At 37.9% G+C, this 14851-nt stretch overlaps 1 protein-coding gene across 1 annotated transcript in view; it reads right to left on the bottom strand.

The window, feature by feature from the left end:
• BIRC6 (baculoviral IAP repeat containing 6) overlaps positions 1–8858 on the bottom strand; it is a 164111-nt gene extending 155253 nt beyond the window's left edge. The window contains exons 1-6 of the mRNA XM_031059804.1: positions 8823–8858; positions 5919–6039; positions 5005–5186; positions 2524–2661; positions 1940–2133; positions 214–325 (exon numbers count right to left, since the gene is read on the bottom strand). Coding sequence (XP_030915664.1) covers positions 214–325; positions 1940–2133; positions 2524–2661; positions 5005–5186; positions 5919–6039; positions 8823–8858 — 783 coding nt within the window. The remainder of the gene's footprint in view (positions 1–213; positions 326–1939; positions 2134–2523; positions 2662–5004; positions 5187–5918; positions 6040–8822) is intronic.
• Between the last annotated feature and the right edge of the window lie 5993 nt (positions 8859–14851).

Here is a 14851-nt window from a genome sequence, read left to right as displayed (position 1 = left end):
AAAAAATAAAAAGAGGCAAACTCAAGGCACCAAAACCCCTTGAAACTTAAGAAAAAAAAAAAAAGCTGAATGACGAAGTCTTTATGGTTTATGCATAATTGAAGGAATCCATTAAAAAAAAAGAAAAAAAAACCCTACTAGAAAACATCACAACCTTTTTTCCCCTGCCATCCCACCTGGGGAACAAATACTAAGAATAACTAAATCTCTTACCTGGTGATAGAACCCAGCTTGAGCCATAGGATCTGGCTGTGCCCACCGATAACCCACATGAGGCCATGAAGTGAATGTCTCCCGTCTGTTAGCTTCACTATACATCAAAGACCTAGAATGGTGAAAAACTCTACATGACCCAAAATTGCCACTTAAAATTAAAAACCCGAACTATCTATAAGACCTTCAGGGCTTCAGTAACCATTAAAAATAACACAAATAGTTACCTATAACGTACACATAAAATTATAATTAATTATTACAGGAAAATTACTTCCCTCACTTGGGTGTTTAAAATACATTCCCAGTAAAAAACTAAAAGCCACACAACAACCTATGGACCTTTAAAGCAGGATTAAGAAAATAAGCTTCCAGGTAGCCTATTTGATCTACCTGCAGAAAAGCATCAGATACCCAAAGCTATTCTGCATCAAAGGCAGGTGGAGAAGCTAGCCCAACAGAACTGCAAGAGAGCTGGATTTTCTTTTAAACATGACAACTACTGTAAAAATTGGGGTTCTTAGTTAAACACATATAAATTTACATATTTAAAAATACTCTAAAGTGATATTTTAGGCTTAACTAAATACATGGTACAACTCTCCTTCCCAGTCATCACTCACTACATACCATCATACTTGTAAATTTTAAACTACTACATGCCAAAATATGAACCCCTCTGCAACTTAGTTAAGAGAGCAAAGAAGTTCCTCTCTTTTCCACCTTCACTCAATGCATGTCTCTCATTTGCAACAGCACATGAGAAATGAGTATCAGTCAGAGTTTTGCTCTCCCAAGAACTAGGGCTGTTAGAGGGAAATGTGCCTTATTTCCTGTTTCTGCTTCTCAGTTTCAGGAGATTTTTACTGTCTTGTAAGAGAATGGAGATATTAAACATTTCCTGCCAAGGAAGTAATCTATTCTAGCAACACTCATATAAGAGCTATCTTAACTTGACATTACACCAGCTCACGAGACAGATCTTGGGAGAGCTCTAATCAAAATACAATGTGGTGAGGTATAGGTAGACCTGAAGGCTTGGGGAAGGAAAGCTAAGAGATGAAATCAAATCCATTAAATTTTTTAAGATGTAAGAAATGATAATACAAATGCAAAATAATATTTGTACAGACACTTTCAAGAAAGAATAATTTATAAACTTAGAAGATTTACCTGTATTCTAGCTAGCCTCAGCTTATGAAGGTTAAAATAATGCTTGTGTATACATTACCACTAAGATCAGAAAGCGATGAAGCAGCAATCTGAGAGAAAATGTTCTCTTGCCCTGCACATGTTGCAGTTGACTAGAGAGTTCAGAAGTAGCATATATATGGTCTGCAAAGGTAACTTCCTAAACTTCTAAACCATAGAACAGAAGCATGACTCTTTCTTGTATGAAGGAAAAGGAATTGGCTTCAGGATATAAGGAAGTATATATTTAAGGCTTCAATTCTTACCTTTCTAAAAGTGTATGTTGGGATTAAGAGCAAAGTAAATTTGATTTGCATTAAAGTTGAAACTGAGATAGTCTTGCGGTGTCCATAAAGGCTTTCCTAAATTCAGTAATATGTATGGCACAGCACACATTGAACAGTTCATTAGCTGTATGTGTAAGAGCAACAAAGCACAGAATAGGACTAACTCTTTAAGTAAGTTAAAGTCATCTAGGAGCTTATCCTGATACAACTAAGGGGTTAAATTCATCACTTATTTTGTCTTAATATACCTGTCCACAGATCGGCCAGGTCCCACACCGAGCTCTGGTCGTGCGCTGGGTAAGAGGTAAGATAACCTATCCATCACAGAGGATGCTACAGGTAAGGCAGCAATATTTTGATTTATCTTCTTGAGTTCATTTACAATGGCACTGGCGACAGACTTCAAAACATGATGAGGAAGGTGGAACGTAACCGTTGCCCACTAAATAAGAAAAAAAGTGTCCATGTTTTAGAATTTGAAAATCTTAACAACAAACAGATCAGAAGAGTGTCAAAACCAAAACCAAACACATGTGGTATCAAGAAATACAACAACAGACACACAAAAGCAACACGAACATAACACAAGCAAAGTAAAAGTAACCTCAAATTTTAAGCTCAGTTGGGTTTATTAGCTGACTCCATCAGCAAGAAACTAATCTTGTTTGTTCTCTTACCAAGTGAAGCTTCACACATAAAACTAAGGAACAGATAATATATTCCACTGTCTTCAAACAAAATCCACCACACCGAGTCACAGATTTTGCATATTTCAATGGTAGACACAGAAATTAAGACTTGGGAATCCACGTTAGACAGTACAAATTCTTACCTTTGCAACTTTATGATTTGCTGCTGTTTCATGTGAGGTATTTTTTAAGCCATCCTTCAGTTGTGTGATGAACAAATCATATCCCTCTGTGCTAGAAACATCTACTTTTTCTATGCAAGCAGATAACAGCTGCTGAGCCTAAAATGCAGATGTACAAGCAAAGTTAGCATCCACACTGAGTAACTACAACAGGAATTATGCCTGTTTCATTAGTCTCGGAAATGTCCTTTAACAGATCCTACTTTATATTATATCAGCATAATTCCCATTCCAGACTTGAGGATGATGTTCCAAATTTTACATCACAGGCCAACCCACAGATAAACTTCAGCAATGGTAACAGTAATTACTACAAATTCTCTCGGGTAATATTACCAAATGTTAAAAAAAGTCAGTCATAAAAGTTAAAATAAGATCTATTAAGCAATGAGGAAACATCTATTGCCCAATGCTTTCTCTCCAAAAGGATTCATTTAGCTTTAATGACAAAAAGTGACAGCAAGAACAAAAGTCTTGCCATTTTCTGAGTAGCTTTGTACCTTCAAAAAGGTAGATAATAATGAGAACAACCACACTGCAATACAATTGGAGATAAGTTACTTACAATGCTAATACAGCAAAGCTGAAAAATGAAGCAAAGAAAAACCCAGGCCAGTTTAGAAGTTAGTTCCTGAAACTCAGAAATAATGCAGCTAGAAAAGAATGCTATAATCATCCATTTATAGACATTTTTTTCCAAGTCTCATCTGTTTCCAGCTTATCCCTCTGTCTGCTAACTTCATGTTGACAGGTAAGGTTTAAAAGAATGCTTATTGTGCAAGGCACAGAGTACTCTAAATCTGCTGTTAGGTGAGTTAACATCTGAAAAATATTACAGGAATTCTTTCAAGTTACAGAGAAATATTTCCCAAGGACAATGGTCAGCCAGTCCTTTAAACAACCACAAACTGCTCAAAACAGCACAGACCAAAAGGCCCTTAGTTATGTCCTTGGGAAGTTCAGGGGAAGAAAGACTGAAGGCAAACCAGCCCTCTAGCTAAGGTTGTATCAGAAGAATAACAGATAGACTGTGGAAGTTCCTCGATTTCAGTGTTCTACAGCCAATTCAAAACAGCACAGAGACTGCTTCATAACTTGTTAATGCTGGCAATTAGAAATGCATAAAGGTGCACTGCACTACCAGCAGATCAAACTGCTTAAAAGACTACTTAAATTAAGTGCAAAAATTTGCAGAAAAGTTCTAGAGAAAAAAACCACTAAACACCGTTCTTTGGATGAAAGTTCTTGACCTTTCTATGATGAAAGAAGTGGACAGATGTGTTTGTATGATATTTGCTTAGTATTTACTAAGTTTTTCCAATGTCTGGGTTACCACCTCTTTAAAATTAAAAGAACTTGAGACTGATAATGTTTTGCCTCCTTTCTCACTGATCTAATGATGAAACTCCCAAAGCTACTCCTACTGAACTCCACGTTTCTTTTTCTATAGGAAGGATCTTTACAGAGAAGTGCTGTAAACAAGGGTCTGTAAACTCTTTAGAACCAAAGAATCTATGTGCCAAAACCTGACACAAACTTATAGGTTGTATTGAACCATGTGAGACTGCAAACCTGTTACAGCAGACCTTATGAAAGGAAATCCTGACCTCTGACACTTCACACTCAGCCACACATACCAAGATACTTTAGTAACCCACAAAGGGTACAAAAGCAATGCCAGTGGGCAGCAAGCATCAGGAACGCAGAAAGCTCTCTGCAGAGACCTCTATGAAACATTTTATTGCTGTTACTCCTACTCAAGTCACATTGTTAAAAACCTCACATATAACGTACATTCTTGGTTCATAACACATAAATAATGTCCATCAATGCTGAGGATAAACAAATGCAACAAAATCCTGTGTATTACACTCTAAGCAGAAATGTCTACATTAGCTTCTCTTAAAGTGATACTAAATGCCCAAACCATGAAGTACTGCGGTACACCTGATCCAAACATAAAAGGGAAGCCAGGTTTGCACAGGAAAACGTCTTTTGTTAGGCCAGCTGACCTTGCTAGAAAACTTAGATTCCAGCTCTAATTCTTCACATGATGGAATGCCGTGTTACCTGATTTCATCTTTCCTTTCCTGAAAGACTACAAGAACAAATCAGAGATGCCTAACAGGCCAGAAGTGACTCCTAGAAGGGCATATATATTCTATACACAAGCACTGACAAAGGTGGGGAAATAAGTCCTTATCTCTGGTCACTAAAAAGTTTTTTCTTCTGAAATAACGTGGTCTTGGGGCATGCTCTTATTTGTTTGAGATACAGGAAACTGTGAAAAGCTATGGCCCTATGACAGCTAATAACTAAGAAACTTTTCCATTACATGGTGTTAATATCATTCTAGAAACTCAGAGTGAAATGTCTGGTTTCAGTATTTCTGACACAGTTATTTACAGAGCTCTTTTCATTCCCCCCCCCCCCCAATCTTACCTCTGTAACCGGCAATTCAAGCTGAACCACGTCATCTTGTTTTGAAACAGGCGTTTGCAGAGCTGTGTCTAACAGTAAGATGCCATTGAGATCTTTCCTACATCCTACTGCATAATCGTCCACAAAGATCACTTTATCCACAGCAGAAATATACTGACATTTCACCCGTCCACCTGGTTTAGCTATAAAGGAAAAATAAAATGCAAGATCTAATTAGAAGAATGCTTTTATAGAAAAGACCTCTAATTTCTGTTTAGGAAAGAAATGTAAAACTTTGGCAAAATCTTTACCTCTTGGGATGATCAAAACCTAGCATCTTAGCAATCACAATTTTCACCAAGCTTTTATATTTCCTACATTAAGAAACAAACTACCAAAATCTATATATCCCATCAATAACTACAACAATTTTATTCCTACAGTGGAAGCCATTAATTTAAGTCCTCCTCCTACCAGGAGGCCTCAACTGGAGTTTTCAATCTTAATGCAGATGCCTGGTGTACTTGATACTAGCTGACAATCAATAATAACAACAAAAATGTACAAACCAGCATGAACACTGAGACAAAATTGCTAAATTACCATTAAGGCTTACTAACAGCACTTCATCAAGCAAAACAACACTTCTCAAAACTAAGTACAGCATGTAACACGTACCAATGTGGTGTGTGTTCCTTGAGACACTACAACAGCTCATTTCTGCTCAGTGCTGCACACGTGCTGTTAGTAACAGGTCTGAGAAGTTTGGTGAAGGCAGAGGAAGACTGCCACCAGATAAATAAGAAAAGGCTGTGGCAATGGATATTATCCCCTAAAATGTTTAATGCTACTCGTCACTATTACGCGTCCAAAGCTGGATAGACTGCAGAACTAAATGTAATCCATGTGAAATGCTACCTGCATAGAAGGCAAACTGCTTTCTATCAAGACAGAGTAAGCTGCCACTCCAGAAGCAGATTGCGTGTATGTTATAAATACATGGACACATTCTCCAACAGCAGCTGAAAATGCTGCATCGTCAACATAGATGTCTTCCTGTCACAGAGGAACAGGAGTTTCATCAAATTTTGCATTAATCATGTCCTGTCCATGTTCTCCTCTTTCCTCAGACACTGGATACTGTTTTTATTATAAATAATTTAAAAATCACTATTTTGGTAGCTAGCATACAGTAAAACATCCAGGTAAGGACAGCTACATAATTCTGTCATCTTCACACTTTGATAAGAGTTAAATGGAAATTAAAACTTCTGGAAATCCAGGGCACATGAATCTGACCACATTACATTTGTGGTATCCTCTCTTTGAAAATGCAGGTAAAGAGCAGTTGCCAGCTGCCCTTCTCACCAAGATTTCAGAAACAATGACTCATACTCACAAAACAAAGGAGATATGCCTTTGCCTGCAGTAAGTATACTGCAATTGTAATCATTGATACAGCAGTCAGAAACATTTGAAGAGTTCAGAATCACCTGATACTTGTGAAGTCTTTGGTCCTTGCTCAGCAAAAAAGAGTTCTCTGAATGGTAAATCAACTAATTTCCAACTGTGTTTTTGCCAATACACTGAAGTTCCTCACACAAGACTTTCTACAACCAACACAGCTGTAGGCAAGGAAGTAAAACGCTCTACAGGAAAATAAGCTTTGTCAAAAATTCAAATTCAAGTTTTAATATTTTTTAAAGTTTTAACAATGTACTGGAAACTATTATGCAAATAAACTGAACAGTATCTGATGCACTAAACTAGAAACCTCAGTAGATTCTGATTATGTTTGTAGACTATCCAGAGTGATCCAAGGGATGGATCACTACAGGACACTTTCTTTAACACATCACTTCTCTCCTCCTTCCCCCTCCCAGAGAAAATGGGAAAAGCAGCTCACCTTTTCTGGCTGTGCCAACACCATGAACACTTTCTTTTGCACTTTCCTTATTTCCTGTCAAGCACAGGAGTGTGCTCATGCCATGTGCCTAGGAGTTCTGCAGTCTGTAGGAGCTCCAGACATTGTGCCTTTCCAGGCTAGACCATTCTTATTTTATCAATTCTGCAGTGATGTTAATGAAATCTCACATCTAAAGCAGCAAACAGCTAATACCCTCTGATTAAATAGTCCAAATCTTTAGAAGCAAATGAAGATAACTAATGAGGCAGATAACATAGTATTTCTGCTCCATTGCAAAACAAAATAAGTTTTAACTACAAAACAAAAACATATTGTCTTCCAGCTGTGATTTTTTTGTTGTGTGGTGGCTAATATTCTGGTTGGTTGTATTGACAGAAAGATTGGCCAAATTATCTCTAGAAAGTTATTTACAGTTGCTGTTTTTATTTTATTTGAAGCACATAAAAAAAACCAGGCTCCCTTAGTCTAAGTCGACAGAAGTTCAAGGAAATTGTTCAATCAATATTTAGCATTTTTCCAAAACTCAGAGAAACACATTTTGTAAACTGACTAGTTTACACTAAATAGCCTCTGAGTTGCTGAGAAGCTTTTTTGCAAATAGGAGTTTAATTTCAAAAGTTTGCACAACACATTTCAAGATAATTCTAATACTAGTCACATACTGTAACACAATCTACATATGGCTGACCACATGATTGTAATAATAGATTGAGAACCAGGAAAGCAACAAATGTAGAAGTCACTGCTACGGAAGTAGTAACCTAGAAGTTATGCCTAGAAAAATTAAATCATCCTAAAGCACTGTCAGAAGTGTTCTTTTTAACTCAAGATCAATATTTTACAATGTGCTAAAGGACTCTGCCAATACCCACTGAAAAACATACTGGTGCCCCTCTAACATTATGTCCTGCATGTCCAGCCTAAGTTTACTGGCAATAAATAGTGATCTGCACCTTCACAAACCACAGCCAAAAAGTTTCATGTAAAATCACTAAATTATTTAAGCTGGATCATCAAAACCCAACTGTTACTGTCATTTTAGCCCCCATTGCTTTAGCTGTAATTTATTTTGGGTGGGAGGAGAAAAAGCAGTCATTCTAAGTTTCTAATGATTTTGCTTTTCAGTCTTGGCACAAGTGAATCATAGCTTCTCCCAATATCTCCAGCCTATCTGCCTAGGATTAAAAACAAAACAGCTCACAAAGAAGTCATTAAACCTTTTGTCAGTTCCTACAAGGAAACCTGGCAGGCTGCTAGCATGCCAAAAGTGCAAATCCAATAGCATATTACACTGTGGTATGACATCTATCACAACATTAGAACTAGCAACCTAAAAACTTAAAATAAAACCAAACAAACATCAGATTGCAGAAATTAAGAACCTGAGAAAAGGAACATTTCACCTCCACCTGCTTTGTTTCAAACAACAGAGAACAGGGACCAGCAATTTCCTGTGATTGCAATCTGACCCATGGGAGTATTACAGAAAACAAACTTGTCTGGAGAATTCGTAACAGTCTAAGCAGCATCTGGCGTGCCCCCTTGACTATGGGCATTAAGATGAACCAAACCAATTAGAGAATTAGCCTTGCATTTCAAGAAGTAGAACAATGAAAAAGTTTGTCTCCATCTCTCTGCTAAAGATAGATTCAGCCTCAAAGCTACAGAGCTTAAGAGAAGTGGCTGTCACCTGCATATGCTTGGCCACCATCATGAAGAGACAGAGATTAATGCTGGCAGTAACACCTTTATCTTTTGTGATATTGGAAAAAGTTAATTCACCTAGAAAACTGCTAGCCAGGAATAGTATTAAAACATATCAAAGGCAGTAATTCTCTTGACAAGAAGCTCCCAATACAGAGCAAAAAAAAGCTTAAAAATAATTTCTAAATTAAACTAAACTAACACTTACCTGCAGCTCTAAAGTGAGAGTGGTGAACACATGCATCATAGCACTGATTCCACAAGGCTAAGACCCAAGCCCAATCAAGTATCCAAAGTTCATAACTTTGATCTATGAAAGTCACTAAGTCTTTAAATAAAGAATTAAGGTAACATTTTTGGAGAAACAGAAACCCCATCAGCCCAGTAGAAGAGATACATTATGCGCAGCAATACCAGTTTCTGGCATTTAACTGCATCTGCCATTAATAACTGCCAATCTGGTATCTAGTGGCATCTGCCATTTAAATTAAAATATCCAAATAATATCTCAGTACTCATTTCAAAATACTTGCAAGCATGGAAAAAAGAAATGAATGCAGTTTCAGGAGATCAAAAGCCCTATCTATTCTACTGATTTTGTACCATAAGATTTAAGCATCAAGCTACCTAAAGTGAATCCAAAACTCAAGAAAAGGCCAGGTTAGTGAACAGCAAAACTATTCTTTTCATCTGAGACAAAAACACTTCCTGCTAGAACCTCACTCAGCTACTTCTCACGCATTTTTCACATGTACTTGGGATTAAAAAAACCTTATGTATCAGTTGTCCTCATTTGTTACAAAGCAAGTGCCTTTCTTACTGCTACCACTTCATGTAATCATAAAATCAACTGAAAGTTAGCAATTATAACACCCAATTACATACTAGCTAAGCAACACATCTGCCAAGGCAAGCATACCAGAACATTTGCAATTTGAAGAAGTTCTGCAATACAAATTAAAAAAAAAAAAAAAAAAGGAAAATCCTGTCCTAAAATTCAACTTGCTCTCTTAACCTGCCATATTTGCAGGAATCTATTTTGAACTAATACTACAGAAAATCACAACTCTGGATGAGCTGCAAAGGGTTCACACAAAAGAGCATAAAGAGCAAACCTCTAAGTCTGGTCTAAAAATAAAGTTGTCTCCAAATTATTTCACATCAGTGGCTCCCATATGAACAAAGACATGATGGTTATGAACAGTTGGGAACACCATAATGAGAAGATGTCCAATGGCTGGCCAAATCAGGCCATGACTGCTCATAATTATTGAATTTATCAGTTATAGATCCTCCCTCATTCCTCCTCCTCTCTTCCTCTTGTACATCCCCTGTGGACACTTTGGCAGTGTAGTTTTATCTTCCCAGCCCCTTATTTGCAGTAAACATCACCTCACCAAAGCAGTCTGCTGTCATCACTAAGGCACTCCATGAACCTCTCCTTTCCCCAAAACAGAAACATTCTCAAACTTTAGAAAAGATAAAAAGGAAACTATTAGAGGAACACAAGTTCAGGTTCTAGGTACATACAAACAACATTTTCTTTTAGATTTCACTACATGCACATACCTTCATCTGCCACATCAGCTGGAAGAGCTGTCCAAAATGATTTAATAAAGACAAAACACACTAGAGTTGAAGCAGGAAAAAAAATTTAATATGTTCTCTAAACAGCAAGAATGCTGAAGGAGATGAATACCCAGACTCACTTCACAAAGTGCCTTCAAACTCACTCATTTGCAAAAACTGGATTTAATGAATAAAAATCAAGACATGTGATCTAAAGTTTATCTTTTCCTTTAGCAATAAGCACAACAGAGTTGCTTCAGTATCAGTTTATTATATGATAGCTGGTTTTAATAATCCTTATTAACAGGAAGATGTGTTATCTGGGCCAAAGCACTGGAGACTGCCACATGAATATTAACTAGATGTGTCTGCTCAAGCAACTACTAAGAGAAGCTAACACTAACACTTAAAAGGTTTCAGAACATAAAACCCCACTGAGATCAGGACAGCTCATACATATCTCACTCGCTTTGCAGGCATAGAGTCCTCTCCCACTGTACAGACTCAAAATGAGAGTGAATCAGCAGGAGGATGTTCCTGAGCTCCTTGTGCCCATGCTTTTTGTGTGGTTTCAGACCTCCATGTATCTGATATCACTGGCATCACTTGCATGTACAGAACAAAACTACTCACACAGCTTTACACCGTTATCCCAAGAAAAAATGAGGGAAGATTTCACAAGGTATTCTAGAATCCTTCCTGTAAGCCCCAGTAAACTGTGAGAATGTGAGAATGTAATCCTCTGCAATTCTTCTGCAAACACCTCACTGAGGGCACATTCTTCTTCAAAATTTTTCTTGAAGTAAAAAATGATGAAAAATTTCCGGAAAGTTTTCTTTCAAAGGGTGCAGACAGACAGATTACACAGCTTCCACCCACAACCAGACACGGGCAAGGAACACTTCACAGCTCAGTAACAGGAAGTTCCCGTTCTTCAAGTGCTAGGCCCATCACAGCATTTCACAACAAAGAAACTTTGCCAGATGAAATTTTACCACCAATTCCTCTTTTGGTCCCTGAAGTGGCATCTGAGTTCACCCCTTATGTATCCTGCAGTCTCTGCAACAGGAGAAAACATCTCCACATATGGCACTTTCTGAACTCCCAAGACTGTTTGGCAGGAAATGATTTAGCTTCTCACCCTTCCAAGCTCCAATATTGTAAGGAGATTCCAAGACATCATGCTGGGAGAAGCAGCAAGTTCTCAAAAGCAGATGAGTGGGTTATAAGGCAACTGAAAACCTGGCTACATTGTCATGTGCAAAGTTAGTCGTTAAGGATACAACACCTACCCAGTTATGAGTGGCATTCAAGAAAGCCTGATTTATGGTTCACTTCAACAATGGCTTGGATGGTGGGACATGCTGCACCTTTATTTAGACTGTGGATGACACCACTGGGAGATGACGGAGGGCAACTGATGCATTAAATGGCAGGGCTGCCTTTTACAAGGATGTCAGACAGAGGAATAGCTTGACACAAATCTCCTGATATTCAGTGAAGACAAATGCAAGGTCTTACACCCAGAATGGGATATAACCCCATACATCAGGAGAAGCTGGGAACCAATTGTCTGGATGGCAACCCAACAGAAAGAACTTGGGGATCCTGATGGACTGGCTGAAAAAGAGGCAGCAGAGCATCCTCTCAGCAACAAACTGTTACCATAGAGAGGAGCACAGGAAAAGATCAGTGTCCTCTAAGCAGCAATAAACCCACAAAGAGAACATCAGTTCCATCTTTGCTCCTCCATCTGAGATATCAGCACACATGTGACAGTCCCATGAAGGGGGTACTGAGAAGGTAGAGGGCTGGAGAATACAACATGTGAAGAAAGACTAAGATAACTGGGCTTGTTTAGTCTGCAGAAAAAGAAGTTTAGCAGAAAATCTAACAGCAGTCTTCCATTACTGCAGCAGTAACTCAAAAGCTATTTTAGACTGCTGAGTTACTACCTTTCTCTTTTGGATATTATTTAAAAAAAACGGTACTGACCAGAGAAGCAGGCATAGTGGATCAGAGGAAAATGCTCATAACCCCATTTTCTGCCCAAGACAGCAGTCTAAACCAAGCCGTTTGCGAAGAATTTAAGAAAGGTAACCTACACAATGGTTCTTTCCTGCAACACTCTCAGCCTGAGCCAGTTTGTGCTTAGGAACCTTCTGACCCAAAAGGGATTTTGATTATTAAAATGACCTTAGACAGGCTTTTCATCTACCACTTTGTCCAACACTGTTGTAATTCCACAAACACATAGCATCCACAATGCCCTGTAGCCAGGAGCTCCATATTTTACTATTTCTCATAGTAAAATAGTATTATTTCTCATAGTACTTCTTTTGATGACTTCAGCTCCTCTACTTGAATAATTAACCCCCAATTTTCATTTTTCACATGCTCTCACTCTCTCAACTCCCCATTCCAAATCACCCCCATCATCTTTTTCAGACTCAATACTGCTTCACATATATAAACCATTTGTTTCACATATATAAACCATTCCACACCTTAATTTTCTAGTTCTGTCACACTCTTTTCGAGATGGAAACAGCACATATACAGCCATTGAAAAAGGACATATAATCAGATGAGTTCTTAACAACTTCTCTGGCATTTGCTTGTACAGTAACAACTGAGCATTTAGCTGGTATTTCATATTCCTAGCACAAGATCTCCTTCTGTCATTATGAATTAATTCAGACCCCAGTACACCAGGCTACAACACCACTAAATTCTTATAAGTATTTCAAGTTTTTTAAATGCATTCTCATATTCTCCTTGTAACTACTTCTACACAGGGAAGCTGAAGTAGAACAGACTAGATTTATGCACATTTAAGTTATATTTAAAAGTAAAACTATCCTTTAGGATGCCTTTTCAAGCTCCTCAGAGAAGCCAGCAAAATTAAAAGGCCTTGTACATTTAAAACACTTATTTGCAACATAAGAATATTTGAACATGGTGATCACATAAGTTAAACCTGAGTTCTGTCACTGAAGAGGGACATTCAGAAAAGTCCATAAATCTGGCCTTGCCAGGTGCCTTCTGTAGGTATTGGGAAACCAGGTCCTCCACAGATTCAGAATAAGGACTTTTCCTTTCCCATTATGGCATGGGGAGGGAACCTGAGATTATTTGTTTAAAAATACTGGTCTTGTGACTTCTGACTCCCAAAAGCTATAGAAAACTGATCAGGAAAAACCCACTACCAAAAAAAGTTTAACAAGCAGTGTTACACATCATCATTTACATCACAACTTAAATCTAGGATCCTGCAGAAGACAGGTCAGCTAAATCTACCCCACTATTTCTCCACATTAACCACACTACCTTCTTATTCTCCAATTAAATGCTATATTTCCAGTCTTCAGCGCCAGCTTCACAGCTTCCTACTTCCCTAACTCTTTCCCCATTGTCATTCAGGCAATCCATCACAGTTCTCAGTGCCGCCCTTCACACTCCCAGCTCTTCCTTTCAATATGGAGTTTTTCATTAATCTTTGTACCCTGCTGCCCAGTAAACAAGAGTTTACCAAACTGTTCTCCTACAGCTGTCAAATGCAATGATGAGACCCTGAGTGCTTCATGGTCAGCCAAATCAGGGAACAACTAGATTTCCCTCCCCAGATTGTACAGGGGACTGAAGAACTGCTGACAGACTGTATGCTATGCAAGCCTTCATTAACCAGCACTTGTCACTGGATAGGTTTTCATTAACACTACCAATTTTCAAGACAACTTAAGCAAATCCCCTCTTAAGCTACACATTAAAAAGTTATCAGTACTCACTGAATGGTCTCAGCAAAAAACTCAAGAAAATTTTAAACATAATAGTGTTTATACTGGTATGACAGATAAGTTACTATTTCCATAATTTAACACTTCTAAACTTTTGTTATGCACAATGTTTATTGACTATCATCCTTATCTGCGGAGTGCTCTTTCCCCAACAGGCACAGGAATCTTCAAAATAAATGTTCTGCAGTGTTCCTGTCTACCTTTTCACTAGCAGTGCACACTGGACCCTTGACAAATCTTGATACTCTTCCCAAAGACAAGGCACCAAAGGACTTGCAAGTGTTACTATTCATCTGTATTTCACAAATGAAACAATTCAGGCCAATAACTGATCTTTCTTGAAACTTCTACTCAGTGACAAGTGCTCATCTGGTGACTGCAAGCAGTCAGTGCAATTAAGAAAACATTAACTATTTAAGGGAGAGCTTTCTAACAGCAGAAAGCAATACTGTGGCATCACTTAAGAACCATCAGGAAAATGAACTAACCCATGTGTCAATCTCTTATTTACAAATTTTTAAAAAATTGTGAAAAGTTACCAATCCCACTGGAACAGACAACACGCAAAAAGCTATCACACAACATGACCTGGGACAGTCTAATACACTCAAAAGTCGCTCATGACTCCACATGATTTCAAGCCTCATCTCCATCTCCAAGGCAGCCTAAGAAACATTTTTGAAATACATCATAGTGTTCAGGGAAAATTAAAGAATCCCTGTAAAAGCAAGGATGGACAGCTTTGTTTCAGGATTTGAAAGTAACTTGGAAAGAAAACCTGAAACCAAAATTCAGACCTAATCATCATTAAAAAAGAATTAAGGTGAATCTTCATCTAGGACAGATTTTTCTTACACTCTATCATATAAAA

This window comes from Geospiza fortis, unplaced genomic scaffold (assembly GCF_000277835.1).
Source record: "Geospiza fortis unplaced genomic scaffold, GeoFor_1.0 scaffold41, whole genome shotgun sequence".
Taxonomy (NCBI): domain Eukaryota; kingdom Metazoa; phylum Chordata; class Aves; order Passeriformes; family Thraupidae; genus Geospiza; species Geospiza fortis.
This window is presented reverse-complemented; position numbering and strand designations above follow the sequence as displayed.